Here is a 21,021-nt window from a genome sequence, read left to right as displayed (position 1 = left end):
GAATGACCTGGTCCCACATGTCAGTGTGGGGAGGATGAAGCCCATGCTACGCACACTGCCAGGGCTACTCAGCAGGGTAAACCCACCAACTTTCAGGTCATGGGCCCTCTTCTTTCTCAGAACGTAGTCTCTAGAATCTAGTATATTTTGCTCCTAAAGGATCTAAGCTGGTTCCTGGTCAAGAAGGGGAAAGAGACACGCACTGAGAGCTGGCGTGTTTGCTGTGGTGCTGGCCTGTCCCTCACCTCATCAGCCTTATGACAGTGGTAGTGTTCATTCCCCTTCATCAGCTGGAACATTTAGGTTTCCAAGATGCAGTGACTGGCTGAGCTGATCTTCTGATTACAGGCCCAGGCCTTTCCTCTTGCCCTTGTCCAGAGCTTGGCATGATCCCATATTTTCCACAAAAGCCCAAGTGCACCTGCCGTCCAGTGTTGGGCTCGCTGCTGTCGCAAACCTGATGACCTCATGACCAGGGGACAAGGGGTTTTGATCCCAATCTGACCGCTGACTTGCTGTGTGTATCCAGGAAAGTTCCCCCCCCCCCTTTGGGGGTCTCAATTTCCCTGTGTATAAAACAAGGGGATTAGATTTGTTGGTGTCTCGTGGTTTCATTAGAACTGGAGTAGGTTATGTTCATCTTTAAAAAAGAAATTATCTAGTTTTTTAGAGAGACAGAGAGAGCATGAGCGGGAGGGACAGTGGGAGAGGGAGAGAGAGAATCTGAAGCAGACCACGCTCAGCACAGAGCCCTACGCGGGGCTCGATCTCAGAACCCTGAGATCATGACCCAAGCAGAAACCGAGAGTTGAACACTTGACAGACTCTGCCACCCAGGTTCCCTATGTTTATCTTGTCTGGAGCACAAAACCAGGCATCTTTGAAGCACATTATTCTCTTTTGTTTGCCACCCAACACCTCAAACCTCCCTCTTCTCCCCATCCCCCGACACACTGAAACTATCTTTAAAGCCTGGGCATTGTGTAAGACTGATGATTCACAGACCTGTATTCCTGGGGCAAATAATACATTATATGTTAATTAAAAAAAAAAAAAAAGCCTAGCACAATGGCTGGCTCATGGGTGCTCATTTGAAATTGTAAAAGCCACAAACCATTGATTTTTTTTTTATTTTTTTATTTTTTAGAAAAAATACCTACCCCAGATTTTCTTTTTTTTTTCTTTTTAAGACTTTATTTATTTGAGAGAGAAAGAGAGCGAGAGCGAGAGCGAGAGAGAGAGAGAGAGAGAGAGAAAGTGTGTGTTCACAAGCAAGGGGAGGTCACTTAATTTACTGAGCCAGCCAGGCGTCTCTGCTCCAGACTTTCAGAATGAAATGAAGCACACCTTTCTTCTGAAATTATTGCTTCAAAACAAAGCCTCAGATCAATATTATCTCTGGGGGCTCCTGGGTGGCTCAGTGGGTTAAAGCCTCTGCCTTCGGCTCAGGTCATGATCCCAGAGTCCTGGGATCCAGACCCACATTGGGCTTTCTGCTCAGTGGGGAACTTGCTTCTCCCCCCAATCCTCTCTACCCCCCACCCCGCCGCCTGCCTCTCTGCCTACTTGTGACCTCTGGCAAATCAATAAACACAAATCTTTTTTTAAAAAAATTAAAAAAGTATTATCTCTGAATTGGGCCAAAAATCTCTAAGGGTCCAGCTTAAATTTGTTGCTCAAGGAAAGAGCTAGGGTTTTGTTGTTTCATTTTTCTTCTTCTCAAGCTGTGCATGTTCCTTGTTGACAAACTAGCAAAGCACATGTTATAAAGAAGGCTAGAATCCTACCACTTAAATATAAACACTGAGAACATTCTAGCTTTATATGCATCTAGACTTTTTTTTTCTACTTGTGTATGAACGTACATTGTTAAATGAAAACAAGAGCATATGATACTGATAGTTTCGACTCGTTTACCTGCAAGAGCAGGGCTTGTTGATCAAGCCTCCAAAACCCACTAGTCGTTTGAGTCAGCAAATCACTTCGAGCCTCAGTGTTCCTAACTATAAAATGGGGGTAATCGTGATGAAGTTTTAGAATATTAGTGAGGTTCGGTAGGGTGAGGGCCAGAACCGATGACCAAGAAAGAATTCTTGAGACATCTTTGGTGCAAAATGGTGGTTTATTAAAGCACGGGGACAGGACCAGTTGGCCCAAAAAGCTGTTGCCCTGGGGCTGTGAGGAATAGTCTATTATGTGTTCGTAAGTTGGGAGGGAAGGGGTCAGGGATGGTGTAAGTCTCTAAGGAATTTTGGAAGCAAGTTTTCCAGGACCTTGAGGAGCTAGCTATTGTTGGGAAAAAGGTTATTCATTACCAGTAGTAAAACCTTTGTTGTGAGACCCTTTAGATGTGTATCAGTGGGCCCTAGGCTTGGCAATGATTGTCAACACTATCTTAGAGGGTTTAGAGATACAGGATCCTGGTGGGGGTAGGAATCAGTCAGGCTAGGATTGCCCTTTGCCCTTAGCGAAGCCTTAAGGTGGAGAGTTCTAGAGGAATGTCACTCTGCCTGTTTCAACAGCTTATCAGCAGGTAGGGAAATTTAATAATTTTTTCTTCTGCTTCTGTTTCCCACATCAGTGGTGTTATGCCCCAATAATGGTTCCGTGATTAAAGGAGCGAGACTGATACAAAGCGAAGGTAAAGCAAAGCTTTATTTCGCGCCAAGCATCAAGAATCTAACTGAACGTTCGGGGCCGCACGTCTTACAAGAGAGGGCAGCCCTTCTCTGCTTCACAGACTAGCTTTTTAGGGCAAAGGCCATGCGGTCGGGCCTGGCCACGCACAGGTGGCCAATGAGATTGTAACACACACAGGAAACTCCACAGTGATGCTAGGTGACCAACTGAGTTACAATTTACCCTAGTAGACATTTGAACCAGCCTAATACACCTTGATTGGGATTGGCGCCCAAAAGGCTCCCAAAGGGTGGGGCCCACACTCTTTGGTAACCAGGGAGACAGTATGAATCCCCCCCACTGATTGATGTCTCCACCTGGCCTGACCCCACACTTGTATCTGGGCTTTGTTACCTGAAGCCGGTTTCCAAGTAAATCCCCTGGGGGAAGGGGAGCAGAGACAGTTTCAAAATAGGTCCTTACAAGTGGTACCTGCCTAACTCTACTCCTTGTTGTGAGGACTAGCAATGACAGACATTACGTACACTCTAGACAGCATTGGCACATAGTAGGTGCTCAAGGACGGTCACTTAAACCTCACTTCACCTTTTTAAATTTCTTAACTAAACCAGGAATCAAGTTTTGGATTCAGAAGCTCTGAGTTGCAGTAAAACTACTTATTTGTTTATCTTTAGGAGTTTCTGCTAATATTCAAGCAGACAAAAATCAAAGCCAGCAAGTTGAGAAACTGGAAAACCAATCCTTGAGTCTCTTCCCAGATGCCTATGATATGTTAATCAGGAACGTTGGTGGATACTTCCAGAAGCCTGCTTCATCAAGTCCTCCCCCAGGTCCAAGGCGTTCTCATTCAGGCTTTTAGACCTTGTAAACCTGATTGAAAATCTGATATCAAGATCCTCTTTCCTATTACTTCTACAACTTTCTGTATAACATCACTAGTTTAATTTTAGAAGGGCTTCTTGTCCAGAATTGCCTATTTCACTGTTAAAACTCCTGGAAGAGGACTGGCTTCTACTGCCCAAACATAGAGGAAAAAAAAAAAATGGTTTCAAAAAAGAACAATTTTCCCATTATTGTTTTTTTTTTTTAAGGTTTTATTTATTTGTCAGAGAGAGAAAGGGTGCACAGGCAGGGGGAGGGGCAGAGGCAGAGGGAGAAGCAGGCTCCCCACTGAGCAAGGAGGCTGACGGAGGACTCGATCCCAGGATTCTGACATCATGACCTGAGCTGAAGGCAGACACCCGCTCCTTGAGCCACCCAAGTGGCCCCCCACTTTTGTTTTTCATAATGAGAAGAAATTGCATCTCCAGAAGAGAACTGTTTGCATCCCTTAAGTATGGTCTATTACCTAGCTCTCTCAAACACAGAAGTTACATCACAACCTATACTCTGAGTAATTCAGACTCATGGTTTAGACTATCTCTTCACTGCAGGGCTGAATGATAGAGGGCAGCCTCACTCACGCTGGTGGGAAGAAGGGTGGCCAGAGGGGGCTGGGGTAACCAGGATGGGTTACTGCCCACAGGATCGGACTTTTGAAAGGTCTTTTTTTTTTTTTTTTTTTTCCTCCAAAGCATTTCTTCCCGAAAGTATATGATTCTTCCCTTTAGAGTAAATTTTCAGGGGCTTTGATAGCATGTCCCCAGGAGACCTTGGCTAAAAGAAAGGACTATTATTCAGAAGTTGATGAGGAAAGCCTCATGAGCAGACCAGAACCTCTTAGCAGCTTGTTTAAACTAGAGAGCTGTTACCTTGAGAAGCCAAGTAAGGAGCTGAAAGGAGGAACATTTCATAAGTCTTGAATAGGATAGGGTAGAGGACAAGAGGTACCCCAACCCTTAGGAGGGGCCTAGCAGGCTACAGAGGATAAGAAGGCCAGTGAATAGAGTTCCCCAAGAAATGGAGGAGGCATGCTAATTACAGTGTTTAGGGGTTGTTAGAGCCCTTAATGAATCCCATTAGACCTATTCAGCAGAACCACCTATGGACAAAGGGATGATGGTCAAGGATGCCTTCCTGTTCCTGTCTCAAGGTCTTGATTGATGCACTAGCTCTTACTTCCTTAACATTTATTAAGCAACTACTTACCTAGGGGCAAGGTAGGCCAGTTGCAATACAAAATGAGTATGCTAACCTTTGCATTTACCTACATGTAAAAACACTGTTTTGCATATATTCATCATTTAACCTTGGGTTGTCTTTATCCTCAGCCCCATTTTACAGATAAGGAAATAGGCTCAGAAGGACTCTTTAGCTTGCAAGGGCTCACACTGCTAGCATCAAGTTGATGGTTCATACCCAGGCAGTTGGGCTCTAGGCGCTGAAGCCCAGGCCATTGACCCCTATCCACTTCAGTGTGTGGGGAAGTCACCCCTGGTGTGAAATCATTGGGGAATGTGTCTGGGCTACCTGGTAGTCCACACCAAAAAGAGGATAGAATCCTTCCTGCTCATTCAAGAAATATCTCCCAAGTGCTTGCTCTCTACTGGGCCCTTTGTTAAGTTATAACAGTAAGTGACCTATGAGACCAATCCTTGTCCTGGAGGAGCTCACAGGCCACTGGGTGAAGCAGTTCTGTCAAGAGAGCCTCATGGCAGAGGCAGCAGAATGCCCACGTGGAGACCTGTACAGAACGCTGGCAGAGTGGAGGGGGTGGCCTTCCATGTGACTGGTGGCTCCGTGGCTTGACTGCCCAGGCCCAGGACCCTCTGCTCGCTGGGGTAGGAAAGCCCCTTCTTCTCTGGTGCCAGTGAGGAGCCAGGCCCAGAGAAGGCCTCCTTTCTTGACTGTAGGGAAACTGTTGAAGATGTCCATGGCTTTGGACGCCGTTGCTTTGCTACCAGCCGGAGACAGTCTTGGCACAGTCTGCCCCCCCACCTCCAACACAGCACACTGGCCTGAGGCAGCAGTGGAAGGCAGTGCCTTCTGTGGCTCTGGGAAGGTGGAGGGAGAGGCATCCAGTTTGGGTCCTTCGATCACTCGGTCCACGGGGGTCAAAGAAAGAAGGCCTGCCTGCCCTCCAGTCCTGCCTGCAGATGGTGACCCTGTGACTTCAGGCAGGAGCCGTAGCCTGTCCTCCATTGCTCTTCTTCCCCCAAAATGAAAAATGCAGGGCGCTAGTATCTGCTTCTCTGTTATGTCCACTAGAGCTTTATTCCCACCATGTTTTGTAAAGAATCTGTTACAGCATTCATCACCATTGTTTGAAAGGCTCTCATCTCAACCCAGTGGAAGTTTGAAGCTAAAAATCACATTTGTTTTAAAAAATCTTTTTTTAAAAAAAATTTAGAAATCTTTTTATCCCAAGCATAGACTGACACATTGGCATTCTGAAAATTGAGTACATGAAGACATGAACACATGAATGAAGAAATGAGGCCGCCAATTATTAAATTATTAAATTATTTTTCTTAAAAGATTTTATTTATTTATTTGTCAGAGAGAGAGCAAGAGCGAGCACATACAGACAGAGTGGCAGACAGAGACAGAGAGAGAAGCAGGCTCCCTGCCGAGCAAGGAGCCCGATGTGGGACTCGATCCCAGGACGCTGGGATCATGACCTGAGCCGAAGGCAGCCGCTCAATCAACTGAGCCACCCAGGTGTCCCAATTATTAAATTATTTAGAGGGTTACTACTTTGAGGGCGAGATCAGACAGCATGCATGATAGGCTGGCAAGAACCTCTAAATGAATAGTACTCTCTGGGCTCCTGGGAGGCTCAGTTGGAAGAGTGGATAACTCTTGATCTCAGGGTGATGAGTCCGAGCCCCACATTGGGACTAGAGTTTACTCAGATAAAAAAAAATAATAATAAATAAATAAAAATAATAAATAAGTAGTATTCTTTTCATTCCGTTGCAGCAGTTTCCAAATATTATATTCTGGGCATACCTGTGTGGGGATCCCTCAGGAACTAAAGTACAGATGCCCAGACATGCCTAAAGATTCTGAGTCAGTAGGTCTGGGGTAGGACTCAGGAATCAATCAGTATGCTCTTTTTTTTTTTAAAGCATGTGAGCTTGAGCCGGTGGCTGAGGGAGGTGGGGACATGGAGGAAGAGAGAGAATCTCAAGTAGGCTCCATGCCCAGCTTGGAGCCCCACTGGATCTCAATCTCAAGACCCTGAGATCACAACCTGAGCCAAAATCAAGAGTGGGACACTTAACTAACTGAGCCACCCAGGTGCCCCAGGCACTATGAATAAAGGTTCCCTGAGAGCCACTGTGGCTTGCATGAGGTCAGGTTGGAACTCCGAGTGCCATTTCACCAGGCCTTAATTCTGCCCTGCTTCGCTCTGAGGACTGCAGGCGATGGCAGTGGCATAGGTCTTTCAGGAAGCCAGGGAGGGCAGAGCACCCCAGTCCTGCTCAGAGGACTTAGGGAAGCCCTCCCAACAATTGGCTGTCTCTAACTCTTCCTGAGGTGGTTACAGGGATCGTGTCACAAACACTGAGGAGCTGTGACCAAGCTAACTTCCTTTACATTAGTGTGATATTCCCAAAAAAATCTCTGTTGACCTCCCTATGTGTTTCACTTTGCCTTCATTTTTCTCATTTTCATGCCCCGTGATTTTCCAAATGGCCAAATGACACTCCTCTTATTAGTCATGGGCTGTGAGCACCGCGGGTGGAATTTTCTCAAGCCTCATGTCCCTGTAAATACTTTCTGTGGATGATGTTATTGGATGGGAAACCCATTTGTGATGGTCCAGCAGCAGGGGAGTGCTGGAGGCTGGTGAGCAGAGAACCTCGGTTCAACTTCTGTTGCTTATTTGGAAAACTCGGTAGCTGTTTCTTTGGATTCATACACAGTATTCTGCGGTTTCCAAGGGTTCTGGCATGTGGCTTCAAATAGCAATTAGGGCAAGAACAATGAGACAGATGCTCATCTCTTTAGAGAACAGTTTCTAGCTCTTTATTAAGGCCTCTTTTCAATCCAGGAAGTTCCTGAACACAAGAGCATCATCGAAAGAGTCATGTGTTCATTAACTTCAGAAGATTATCATTCTAGGGGCAAGAGAAATCAGGGCTACCCAAAGTTGGTGTGTTGTGGTTAAAAGCAAGGACTCAGGGGCGCCTGGGTGGCTCAGTGGGTTAAATCCTCTGCCTTTGGCTCAGGTTGTGATCCCAGGGTCCTAGGATCAAGTCCCGCATCAGGCTCTCTGCTTAGCGGGGAGCCTGCTTCCTCCTCTCTCTCTGCCTGCCTCTCTGCCTACTTGTGATCTCTGTCTGTCAAATAAATAAATAAAATCTTTTAAATAAATAAATAAAAGCAGGGACTCAGATATTCTGGATTCAAGCCCCACCTCCAGCCCTTGCTAACTGTGTGATGAGTAAAATTCTCCTTGCCTCGGTTTCCTCATCAATACAGTGGGGATCATTAAAACTCCTTCACAGATTGTGTAGTGATGACTGAGTAAGATAGCCTTGCCAAAAACTGAAAAATGCTGGGCATATAATAAGCTTCCAAATGTTGGCAATGTTGTTAGTTATTTAGTGAACAAACATTTTTTTAAAATATTGTATTTATTGAGAGAAAGCAAGAGAGCGAGAACAAGGGGAGGGGCAGAGGGAGAGGGAGAGAATCTCAAGCCGACTCCATGCTGAGTGCAGAGCCAGATTTGGGGCTCAGTCTCAGGACGCTGACATCATGACCTGACCCGAATCCAAGAGTTGGGTGCTTAACTGACTGAGCCACCCAGGCGCCCCAGTGAATAGACTTTTTTGAGCAACGCCTAAGTGCCATTTTAAAATAAAAAGGCAAATTACAGTGCTAGGTACTCATATGAAAAGACTCAAAACATACTATCAAATTAAAAGTGTATCTTCAAATGAAGTACTACAAACAAATTTTAAAACTTTTATATACATATATTTATGTGTATGTATGTATGTATATATGTCTATGAATTCTGTGTAAGTATTCAAGCATAGGAATACATCTGGGAGAAATCCGTTAGCAAGTTACTATCGGTGAAGAGATAAGTCAGTTTTTTCCAAGGGCAAACTTGTACAATAGGGTAGAGTTGAGGAACCCATACCAGGTGGTTTTTGCTAATAAGTTGTTAGTATAGCACCCAATTGTAATATCATTTCTTACTATCGAGTCTAATATGCTGTCTGTGAGGCTATAGATACTCATTCATGAATTCTACAAACATTCAGGCAACACCACTTCATGCCAGGCCCTCCGTGAGGCAGTGGGAACGTACATAAGACCTGACCTCTGCCTCGGGGAAGGTTTCAGGGTAGGAGGATTATAGAGATCACCAAAAATAAAAATACCATCAGCACCAAAACAGTCACAGCTACAGCCATATGATATTTTATAACTCTGATGGAAACACCAGCCAAAACTTACGGAGCGTTTGCAAATGTGCTAGACATGCCTATGGATATTATTATGAATGTGATCTATGATTGTTACAATTATTGATGCTATTCTTTTTCTTTCTTTCTTTCTTTCTTTTTTTTTTTTTTAGTTTTATTTATTTATTTATCGGGGCAGGGGGCAGAGGGAGAGAAAATCTTAAGCATTGACTCTGTGCTGAGCACAGAGCCCAACACTTGGGGCTTGATCTCACGACCCTGAGATCCCAACCTGATCTGAAACCAGGAGTTGGTCGCTTAACTGACTGTGCCATGGAGGCTCCCCTTGATGCAATTTTTAACCAAAGCAAACTGCTTCAGAGTTAGAGAATCCGTGACCAGCACCCTCCTGTGACTGCTAGAAGTGTGATTTCTGTGCTCTGCCTTCCAGCATTACCAAAGATTTTGCCTCCCTGATGCCTTTCAAAAACCCAGCTCAGGGGTGCCTGGTTGGCTCAGTGGGTTAAAGCCTCTGCCTTCAGCTCAGGTCATGATCCCAGAGTCTTGGGATCAAGCCCCACATCGGGCTCTCTGCTCAGCAGGGAGCCTGCTTCCTCCTCTCTCTCTGCCTGCCTCTCTGCCTACTTGTGATCTCTGTCAGATAAATAAATAAAATCTTAAAAAAATAAAAACCCAGCTCAGACCATGTGCCTTCCTCCCTTAACAATATATATGAAGTCATGTTGCTGGTACCTTAATCGCACTGATTTCTCAGCCTATTTAAGTCCTCTTTATTGCATGTTTTTTTTTTCTTTTAATAACCTGCCTTGAAGAAAGTTAAGCTGAAACTGCTGCGCAGCTTCCAAGATGTTACCACCCAAAGTGCATGCGCTTTTCTGCCTCTGCAGCTGCCTCGCACTGGTCCATCCTATTGACTGGCAAGACCTAAATCCTGTTGCCCAAATTAGATCATCAGGTAAGAGGTCTCTTTGTTCAAGGGCTTGAGCAACTGACCCATTGCCAGACTCGACTGACCCCAGAGCAGTTGCACGTGTGGACTTTTAACTAAGGTTAATTACAAAGAGGCTTATGGAGGCCTTGTGTTCTGGGGCACGGAACAAAGCCTCCCTTTCTCCTCACTCCAACCGAAACTGAAGAAGCTCCCGTCTTCTTCAACCTCATGACGGCAGGACAGAACCAAGTGAGGCATTTTCAGGTAAACCAGAAGCTCAGCTCACAACCACTGTAGAAAACTTCCTCAACCCGGCCCCCTCACCACCGTAACCCGCCCCCACGCAGGCGCAGTGACACAACCCCTTGGGGTTCCCTCAGAGGCAACCGCAAAACCTGCTCCCGTGGAAGAGGAAGGACAGGCAGTTGTCTTGATCAACAGGTTTGGTTCTGGTTCCTGTGGGGAGGAGATGAGAAAATGGCAGGTTAGGGTCTTGGGGCCCAGAGGGGAATGGTGTTTCCACTGTCCTCACAATGAGAGGAAAAGACAAGCTGAAGAGCTCTGGGTGAGAATGGGCGCGCATCTCTTGCTTGTTCTTCCCTTGTAGTGGGAGGGAAGAAAAAGAGGCAGAGGTTGAGTCAAGCCCAGAAGAGGTGGCCGGAGTGAGGCAGCCGTTTCTAGACAAGGACATGTGCCTTCACTAAGAAGGACCCTGACTGCAAAGAGCTTTGTGAATGCCTGCAGATCCCGGAGCATTGTGCTGCATCATCTTCTGTAGCCAGCTTCCCCTCAGGTGAACCGTGTAGGCAGCTTCTGAATGGTGTCACACTGTCTAGCCCCATGCCTGGTCACTCTGGATCTAGCTGCTCAGGTTTGACGGGTGACTCCTTATTGTAACATTTACAAAAAGCTTTCATCACTCTGTGCCTGATAAATATTGCCCTGTTCCATAGCTAGGAAAGTAAAGGCATCCCTAGGAAGGACTATATGTTGTGTCTACATTTGCATGGGGAATGGTGTAATATCTCACAGGTGCACTCATTCAACAACACTTACCAGGAAGCTGAGGCACTGGTGACTAAGACAGTGAGTTTGTGGACAAGCTCAAGGAGCTTCCAGCCTAGTTGAATTAGTTTTCCCATTACCTTTTCTAAGGATTGGAAACAAGGAGCATCTTACACCGTGAGAGGATTATCAGTGAAGAGACATTTACATCATGTACTTTTTATTGGTACAGCGTGGGAATTTCAAAACACATTTTATATCCCCTTCATTGTTGAAAATCATTGGAAAGCTGGCATTGGACAGGCAGAAACTTGGGGAAACAGACACTACTTTATTCATCATTATAGCCTCACCCTTGAACCCAGTGCCCCATTCTCAGTGTTCAAAAATATTTTGATAATTACTAGAAATCATTTATTGAATAAAGGGTTAAAGTAATGGATAGTTGTTTGTATTTTTCTAACCAAATGAATATATAGAAAGTAGGGTTATGCAGGTGAGGTATGAGCTAGAGATATCCTTTTTGCGAGTGGAGGATATGAAGCTATGTAAGGAAATACCATGTTCCTAGCATGTGTACAATTCATCTCAAATCCCAGGAATGGGTATCAGGAATACTTGACAAATGAACCCCACCGGAAATGTGTAACAAGATTCATAGCCCTGAATCGGTTCCAATGCTCCTCTTAAACAAAGGTTGAAAAAAAATAGGACGTGACATGTATAAATTCTGAACCACAAACTGTATCCTCTAGAGGGTAGCCCAATTCTACCTGACAAGCCTCCTCCTGCCTCATCCTTCATGATGAGCCCTGATCTAACAGATGGTTCAAGAACAGGAAATCCAGGACTGTGACTGGATTAGCTGCAGGCTGATGAAACTTTCCTACACCCCCCCACCCCTGGCCCTGCCAGCACCAAACAGCCACAGGGCTCTGTAGACTTACACCCCAACCCAGGTCAGCTCTAGGTCTCCCGAGGGGTCAAGTGTCTCAGACTAGACAGCCATATAGCCTCACCTTGACCTGTGGCTCCTGAAGGTTGAGTGAGGAGACTTTGCGGGAGGGCGGGTTTTAGAGAACCTGGGTACTCCCAGGTGATTGAGAAAAGTTCCCTGAGCCTATGTGGAATGGAGATCTCACAAGAGAAACTTTGTGTGACTCAGAACCCTCCCATGGCTCTAGAACTAAACTCTTACTTTCAGAGGTGGCACCTCCAAGGCAGCTGTGGGCTCTCTGGGACTCTTCCTCAAACTCTGTGAGCCAGAGTCCTCCCCCTCAAGCCCGGTACTATCCCATCATGGCTGATGTGGGTGGGGTCACAGCAGAACAGCGCTGCTTCTCAAGGAGGGACAGTCATGTGTGGTATCTCCCTATGGATTAATGTCTCCCTGTTACACCACAGAACATGGCTTGGTAGAACATCTTAAATGGGAAAGAAAGTGCCTTTCTAAATAGGACTAAAAATGTTCACCTTAAAGGTGAAGTTGTTTTTTTTGTTTTGTTTTTATGTCTGAGGAAACACCTTGGATTTTGGATCTGCCCAGAGGGAAAAGGGTATGATATAGTTTAGATCTGCTAACCCTCCCCTGAGGGCTTAAATTTGGGTAGTCAGAGTTAGCTAATTCTAGGTAAGGAACACATAATACCAGTTGTCTGCTGATGATGTGTTGTGTGCTGTGCTAGGACCTTGGCTTTCATCAGCACTTTATTCTTACAACTGTCCTGCAGGCCAGTCAAGTGCTTTTTGCCCCACTTCACAGAGGAGGATCAGAGAGGGGAGTAAATTGCCTACGCCAGAGCATCACAGCATCACAAGTCTAGCTGGGATCCTTACCAGGATCACCTAGCTCTAATGCTCCGGTCCATTCATCTCCTGCTTTCCTTGGAACTCCCTCCTTACCTTTGAACTATCAGTTGTTGACCCGTGTGTCCGACCAGGTGGTCTGGTACCTCAGCCTAGTGCTGTTTGTTTGTTTGTTTGTTTGCCTAGTACTTTTCAAACTTTAATAAGCAGAGCTTTTCTGAGTCATTAGAATTGGGTTAAGGCTAAAGAGCTTGCATGTCCAAGCTCCAAGGTTCATGTTTGGGAAAAACGGTCTTTGACATGATCTGAATCAGAGCAGAAGCTAAGGACAAGGCTGAAAGTATTAGGAGGTGATAGCCTGAAGTACCTTAGGGAAAGGGCTGTGTCCACCTTGCTTTTGTATCCCCACAAAATACTTTGCTTACATCGGGCCCTTAATAATTATTTGTGTTTTGCTAGTTGGGTAAAGAAATGAAGGAGACCAGAAACTAAGGGGTGTGACTTCATTCCCTTGGAATTTCCTTTTGCATAATAAAGTCTGGTGTGTAATGAAGGACAGCGAGATAATATTTACCTTTTTTTCAGCATGGGCCAATAAAATACAAGCTCTGATGGCTGCTGCAAGCGTTGGCCAATCTAAAATCCCCAAAGGAAATGGATCTTACTCTGTTGGTTGTACAGACTTGATGTTTGATTATACTAAGAAGGTAATGCTTTGATTAATACCACTTAGCCTTATAATCTAATATTGACTGTTAGTATTGCCCACTAAAATGATTTGAAACCTGTCTTTGCCCTCACCTGTGAATGACTCACGTTGCCATTTATCTTGTCCCATTGGAAGCCTTTCGCAAGTTAAGTCATTCCCCAATTTGCTGCTGTCACCTGACCAATTTATCTTTAAATTCTCTTTATTTTCTCCATCCATAATGGTTGAAACCAACGTGCTTGTGCTTTCTTTTCACTCAGAAAGCATACTGTTCTATTTTACTTCTCTTTCTACTGTGTTCAGTCACCACAGCAGCTTAACTTTTTTTTTTTCTGGACCTCTCTGTGAACAGCAGAAGTATTTGGGTCTTCACTAACTAAATGTGCAAAATAGCTATTGGAACATAATGGAGAAGGAACCTCACTAAAAGTACGTTAATTTCTTTCCTCTGCAGGGTACCTTCTTGCGTTTGTATTATCCATCCCAAGAGGAGGACTACCACTCTGACACCCTTTGGATCCCAAACAAAGAATATTTTTTTGGTCTTAGTAAATATCTTGGAACACATTGGCTTATGGGCAAAATACTAAGCTTATTTTTTGGTAAGATTCCCATTGATCTTGCTTTGTAGGCTCTAGAATATAAGAAAAGCTGGAAAACAGCAGAAGTTTCAGGCAAAGATAAAAGTAGATTTTCTCTAGTCTAAACTTCTCTTCAGAAAACGAAGTGGGGTTTTTTTTGTTTTTTTTTTTTTAAGATTTTATGTATTTATTTGACAGAGAGAGATCACAAGTAGGCAGAGAGGCAGGCAGAGAGAGAGGGGGAAGCAGGCTCCCTGCCGAGCAGAGAGCCCGATGTGGGGCTTGATCCCAGGACCCTGAGATCATGACCTGAGCCGAAGGCAGAGGCTTTAACCCACGGAGCCACTCAGGTACCCCAGACAAAGTGTTTCTTAAAAGCCCAGATAACCATCAGAGAATCAAGGGTTCTCATTTGCTTTGTTCTACATATATGGGGGGAGATGGAGGGAGTGGAAGTGTGAGATTTTCCAACTGCCTGTAATATCTGTCTCTGGCTGGTCTTTAATTTTCCTGCTCACATATTGTGGAGGAGCAGTAATCTGGTGAGTAAGAAGCAGGCTGGCTGTCATGCCCCATGCCCTGGATGCTTTGTAGGAAAGGGAAAGCCAATTTCTCCCCTATGGTAAGTGAGGGGACTCCATCCTCATTCCCATCACCCATCCCCAAGTACCAGGTTCTCTCACCAAGACAACCTGCTGGGCATTCATGACTTCGTTTGTCTACCTATCACCAGTATAGATGTTTCCTTATCTGTTTGCTCAGACACTACTGTTGGGCCAGGGCTAACCATGTCTTCAAACTTCCCTCTCAAAACTACCTACAACTTCTGGCATTTATTTTAAATTTCTCCGTGGAGTTCTCTTAAAAACCCCTCTACAACAGAAATGATGGAAATGTCACTACACCTCTGTATGGTGCTGAGTAAGTTACAAATCACTTCCAGAGCAATCCTCAGTCTTCATGACTGCAGCTCTGTCTAATGAAGGAGAAAATGGAACACAAATCACTGAAGGTAGCGATGACAAGAGCAGTTGAGAAGTGCAGGAAGGAAGACAGTATCTTTCATGCTTTGAGTTGCTTACTGATGTCACGAGATGAGTGCTTTGCATATATGTCCTGCTTTGATACCATTCTCACAAAAGCCCTATAAGATACCATCTGCTCGGGTGCCTGGGTGGCTCAGTGGGTTAAGCCGCTGCCTTCGGCTTAGGTCATGATCTCAGGGTCCTGGGATCGAGTCCCGCATCGGGCTCTCTGCTCAGCAGGGAGCCTGCTTCCCTCTCTCTCTCTCTCTGCCTGCCTCTCCATCTATTTGTGATCTCTCTCTGTCAAATGAATAAATAAAATCTTTAAAAAAAAAAAAAAGATACCATCTGCTCTGTTTTATGAAAGAAGAATGGGAAACTCCAGAGTTCTTGGAACTTGTTCAAGGTCAGTAATAAGTAGCGGAGCGGCATCCAAGACCACATCTGAGTATGAAGTCAATGGTGTGTTCCTCTTGATCAGAACCAAATTAGAAGGGAAGGAGTCCCTGATTCGAAGATTCTGGTTCTCAGTGTAATGCTCCTGCAGTTCATTTTAGTTTCGGAATATTCTCTTTGAAGTTCTGCCAACACCTGGGCTTGGCACTAAGGAATAGCCTTCCTGAATACACCTGTAAGTAGGAGACTGTCTTATCTTAAGCACAGAGCTGGCAGTGAGAACAGATGATTAATGATTTTATGGTCTTGAGAAAAACTACATGCTTCAGGTCCTTGGTCGGTAGGTATCTAGTAGCAGACTTTTTAATGAATTGACTAGTAGTACATTAAAAACATAAGTATGAATTCCGTGGGTCAGGATTTGCACTAAGAAGATGTAAGTTAAATTACCCAGGAACATTCAGGTCAGAGAAAACACTAATGATCATGTCTCATTGTTGTCTAGGTTCAATGACAACTCCGGCAGACTGGAACTCCCCTCTGAGGACTGGGGAAAAATATCCACTAATTGTTTTTTCTCATGGTCTTGGAGCATTCCGGTAATGTTTGAAAGGCTGAACAATTTGAATTCCGAAGGACCAATGACCGAATGCATCCCACCCCCCCCAAAAGAAGAGCAGATTTTAGAGTATCACACTGGGTCCTGTCTTGGAGGAATTGGGGTTCCTCAGCCTTCGGCTGTGGTCTGTTCATCAGTCCAGGCCTATCCTGTCAAGTAGTTTCTTCCTTCCTTCCAGCTCATGGGGACTAGCCTCATGACAAGAAGAGAAGGATTCACACTTTTGGCTGTAGCCCTTGTATGTTGTAATATTTACAGTCTGAAAACCATCCCCTGGGTTAGGCCTTCTGAGAAATTGACACCAAGATTGGATTACCTGTAAAAGACATTTATTGAGAGAAATGTCTATGAAGGATAGAGGGAACAGAGCAGGAAAAGATAGGGAGAACCTTCAGATCATGATGCAGCTTGGACGCACGGGAAGGAGATGGGGAATGGTGAGACTCGGTACAGAGTCTCAGATTACAGCACACTTCAAAGAGACATGAGACCAGGCCAACCGAGGGGATGCTTGATTGGAAGTTGCTCATCAAAGGAGTCCTGCATCTCACCAGAATGGACCTACATTAGTGCCCATACTGCCCAGTCACTGGGTTCTGCTCACAGGAAGCTTAGCTGGTGCTGATAGATCTAGAGGGGCAGGGGCACTGCCCCTCTAGAGTGCCCCTCTAGAGTGGGGTCTTGAATCAGCTCTGCTCTCTGTGGCATGACCTCGGAGTGGCACATTTTTCATGACCTCCACTCCCTCTCCTCTTCCATCCTTTCAGCTGCCTACCCTTCTTCTACCTCAGAGGATTAGAAAGACTTTCAGAAATCGGTGGATTTTAGCTGGCAAGAAGTTGGGGGAGTATCTGCAATAAGAAATTATCTTTAGGGGGCGAGCCTGGATGGCTCAGTGGGTTAAGTATGTGACTCTTGATTTTGGCTCAGGTTATGATCTCAGGGTCATGAGATCGAGTCCCATAGCAGGCTCCATACTCAGCAGGGAGTCTGCTTGAGATTCTCTCCCTCTCCTTTTCCCTCTGTCCCTCCCTCTGCTCATGCTCTCTCTCTTTCTCCCTCTCAATAAGTAAATAAACAGATAAATCAAAAGAAATTTTCTTTGGTACTTTAATTGTTGCCCACCTAGTTATTTAATTTCTACTTGACCAGTGGTTGGCAATTCCAGCCTGCTCCCTGTTGCTATAAATAAAGTTTTATTGAAATACAGTCACATTCATTCCAGCTTTTACGTTGCCTGTGGCTACTTCGGTTCTACAACAACAGAGTTGAGTAGCTGTGACAGATACTGTACTGCCCACCAAGCTGGAAATATTTACATCCTGGCCTTTGACAAGAGAAGGTTTGCTGATCCCTCCCTAAGTAGGTTGTGTTTTTTCAACAGTAGAAGACAGAGTTGCTACTACCTCCCTTTGGTTCTCTACTGCCCTTTCCTACTGAGTGCAAATGAGAAGACTATGCAGAGAGAAGAAGGGAAAGGGGGTATGAATGCAGTTGCTTAGCACGTGATTCTTTGTGTCCAGTCATTTAAATAAGAGTTGACATGTGTTCAGTATTTACCCTGTTTTAGACATAGTTATAAGCACTGAAAATGTATTAACTTACTTGATCCTTTACAGTAATCCCACCAAGTACCCTGCCATTACAGAGGAAGGGTCAGTGACTTCCCCAGGGCAGACAGCTCATCAGTGGTGGACCAAACACAGAGATCGGACTGCAGGTCCCATTCTCCTAAGCACCACACTGCATTGCCTTCCTACATACACTGTCTTGCGAAAACTTTACAACTGTTCTAAAGCAAAGGCATTATTAGTCCCATTGTACAGGTGCCGACAAGGAATATAATTACCTAAAGTCATATAGCTGATAAGTAGTAAGGCCAAGATTAAAGCCCAGAACTCTCAAAAGTGATATTTAGAATACTGCATCAGGATTTCTCAATCTTGGGACTACCGACATTTGTTGTCATTTTGTGTGTGTGTGTTTTAAAGATTTTACTTATTTATTTGAGAGAGAGAGAGTGAAAGATGAGATGGGAGAATGTCAGAGGGAGAAGGCAGCTCCCGGCAGAGCAAGGAGCCCAATGCGGGACTCGATCCTGGGACTCTGGGATCATGACCTGAGCCGAAGGCCATGGCCTAACCAACCAAGCCACCCAGGCATCCAGGACTACAAAAAAAGTTTTGCAGGAAATAATTTCTTACAGTGGAGGGTGGTCCTGTGTGCTCTAGGATGTTTAGCGCTATCCCTCTACCCACTAGAGGCCAGTAGCACCCTCTGCCCATCATGATAATGAAAATACCTCCAGATGTTGTCAAATATACCCTGAGGACCAGAGCTTTGAGAACCACAGCCATCTGGTTTACCCCCCGGGCATTACTACAGGGGTATAATGGCTCCATGTTCCCAGGTTTATTAGCGGACCCTACCTAGGCATGGCTGGTAGTTTAATGCTTTCCTCCTTTTGTTTTGAAGGACAATTTATTCTGCTATTGGCATTGATCTGGCATCCCATGGGTTCATAGTTGCTGCTGTAGAACACAGGTAGGTCACCTGGGCTCTAATTTTCAGAAAATATTTATTAAAAAAAATCAGTGGAATTGTCAACTGTGGTTACATGATGAAGGAAAAAAAACAAAACAAAACAAAACAAAAAGGAGACTGGGTTAAACTATCAAGAGTTAAAAAGCAGCTAGCATTTCTGGTGTTTATTGTGTGCCCTGTTCGTGCACCATCATTTAGTCTTTGTAAGAACCCTTCAAAATGGTTACTGTTATCACTGTTTGAAAGAAGAAGGCAATGAAGCTGGAAAAGGTAAGTAATTTGCCCCAAACCACACAGTGGGTAAGTGGCAGCCCTGGGATTCGGTTTCCAGCAGGAGTCTCCAGCTGACCTCCTAGAATTAGGAGATGGAAAGGGTGTACTTGACCTGTAGCAAAGACATTTTCTTGGGTGCCTCTTTGACATGAAAACAAACAGAGAGTGGAAGAAGACTGGGAAGTCAGAAAGCTCAGAGGGAAGCTGGGGATGGGGAGCAGCGAGGGGACCAAGGCGAGGAAGAGCGAGGGGAAGGCATTGACTCTGTTTGATTGCAGAGATGGATCCGCCTCCGCGACTTACTATTTCCAAGACCAGTCTGCTGCAGAAATAGGAAACAAGTCTTGGCTCTATCTCCAAAGCCTCAAAACAGAGGAGGAGGAGATGTCTGTACGAAGTGAGCAGGTACGTGGCAGCCGAAGGGGAGGGGTCCTGGAGACTAAAACGTATATGCAAACGGATTAAGGCTTGCTCATGTCATTTATGTGCTACCGGGAGAGCTCCTTGCTCTCCTGCTTCCCATCCCCCCAAAGACCTGTCAGAAGATTCTCTGAGAGACACAGTTCCCTTAATGAAAAGTCTGAATCATAGTGAAAACAAAGACAGACATACATATCCTGAGAGAAGACGGTACATATTCAGAAATCTTTTGCAGTAGAACTGCTCATTTTAGAATCTCAGACGTGCTAGAAAAGAAATTGACAAAGATCCTCCCTTCCAAGACAATATTAAAGACAGATGCAATATGGAATAAGTAGTAAGATCTGTGTTTGAATGCAGGTGCCATCACTTCAGGGTGGGCTGATCTCAGACAAGTTACTTACTGTGCTTGACCTCTTTGTTTGATCTGTTACAATATAATGAATAATAACAGTATCTTTTTCACAAGAGTGTCTGGAAGATGAGGTAAGAGAAAGCACACTGGCTTTTGCCTCTGTGCCAGGTTTTGCAGTGGATGTTTCATATATATGTCCTTGCATGTAATCCCACCCACATTTCACCGAGGTAGGCATTGCCATACAACAAACGGAAGCTCAGAGAGGTTGTGTACCTCATCTGAGGTCACACAGCAGGTAAGCACCAGAGCTAGGATTTGGATTCAGCTATAACCTGCAAAGCTGGAGCCCACGTCAAGGCACTGGTCATGTTCCAGTCACTAATGACTTAGACATTTCCAGTGTAGAAGCAATCAGCCAGGTTTCCCACATGCAACACCTATGCAGACTCTAAAATAAGTGCCACAGCTTTTTACTTTGTCATTTCCTTTTTCTGATCATCATCTTAGGTACAGAAAAGAGCAAAGGAGTGTTCCCAAGCTCTCGATTTGATTCTGGACATTGATCGTGGAAGGCCAGTGAAGAATGTCTTAGATTTAGAGTTTGATGTGGAGCAACTGAAGGTGAGCTTAAGAAAAAGCCATGTTCCTTGTCCTGTCATTCTTCATTGTTCCTCTTCATCCGCTTTTCTGCTGTAATGCAAGGCTTGACATGACAGAGGGCTGCAAATTAAAAAGAAAAAAAAAAAGATACGCGAAGTAGTACAGCTACGAGGAATGCATTAGGTTGCATGAGATATGAAATTGCCAAGAGCCACCAAAAGAGTAAATTCTCTGGTTCAACTCAATACGTCCAGTGGAAGTAGTTAAATTTCGGGCTGGCTCTTGCATATTTTGAGCTTGATCCTGCAGTGGTGGTCAGAAGTTTTCAACAGACTATTGAGAGGGGGTAGAAGACTGTCGAAGTGGACCGCATGAACAAAGACCTGAAATTGTGCATGGAGGATGGGATAGAAGGAACAAGAAGTACTTCAGTTCAGCCAGAAGATGATGCTCTGTTCTCCTGATTCAGCGAAGAGTTTGTTGTCCCTTAGTCTGCCCCTCCCTCTCCTGCCTCCGTGCTTTTGTACATGCTGTCCTCTTGGCCTGACACATTCTTCTCCCTGAGTCTTGCTTACTCTCCCAGGTCAGGCATCACCTTCCCCAGGAAGCTTTCTTGGACCCCACTGCCACCCCTGGGCTGCTGAGCTATCTGTCACGTGTGCTCCTTGGCACCATCCTGTTGAACGCTGTTGTATCTGCATCACATACCTGTACCTGGTCCTCCACGGTAGACTGGGAGCTCATTGAAAGTGGTCTATGGTGCCTGGCTTAGAGCAGGTGCATGA

General features: G+C 45.0%; 1 protein-coding gene across 5 annotated transcripts in view; it reads left to right on the top strand.

The window, feature by feature from the left end:
* PLA2G7 (phospholipase A2 group VII) overlaps positions 1 to 21,021 on the top strand; it is a 38,903-nt gene that overhangs the window by 11,037 nt on the left and 6,845 nt on the right. For 3 of the 5 annotated variants that reach the window (XM_032340178.1, XM_032340179.1, XM_032340181.1), the window contains 7 exons: positions 9,782 to 9,924; positions 13,297 to 13,418; positions 13,875 to 14,022; positions 15,928 to 16,021; positions 18,517 to 18,585; positions 19,137 to 19,263; positions 20,144 to 20,257. In XM_032340178.1, the coding sequence (XP_032196069.1) occupies positions 9,816 to 9,924; positions 13,297 to 13,418; positions 13,875 to 14,022; positions 15,928 to 16,021; positions 18,517 to 18,585; positions 19,137 to 19,263; positions 20,144 to 20,257 (783 nt within the window). In that variant the 5' untranslated portion in view covers positions 9,782 to 9,815. The remainder of the gene's footprint in view (positions 1 to 9,781; positions 9,925 to 13,296; positions 13,419 to 13,874; positions 14,023 to 15,927; positions 16,022 to 18,516; positions 18,586 to 19,136; positions 19,264 to 20,143; positions 20,258 to 21,021) is intronic. The other 2 variants (XM_032340180.1, XM_032340182.1) reach the window with 2 other exon arrangements.

Source organism: Mustela erminea, chromosome 4, assembly GCF_009829155.1.
Source record: "Mustela erminea isolate mMusErm1 chromosome 4, mMusErm1.Pri, whole genome shotgun sequence".
NCBI lineage: Eukaryota > Metazoa > Chordata > Mammalia > Carnivora > Mustelidae > Mustela > Mustela erminea.
The sequence above is the reverse complement of the archived record's forward strand: the minus strand, read 5'-3'. Positions and strand labels throughout refer to the sequence as shown.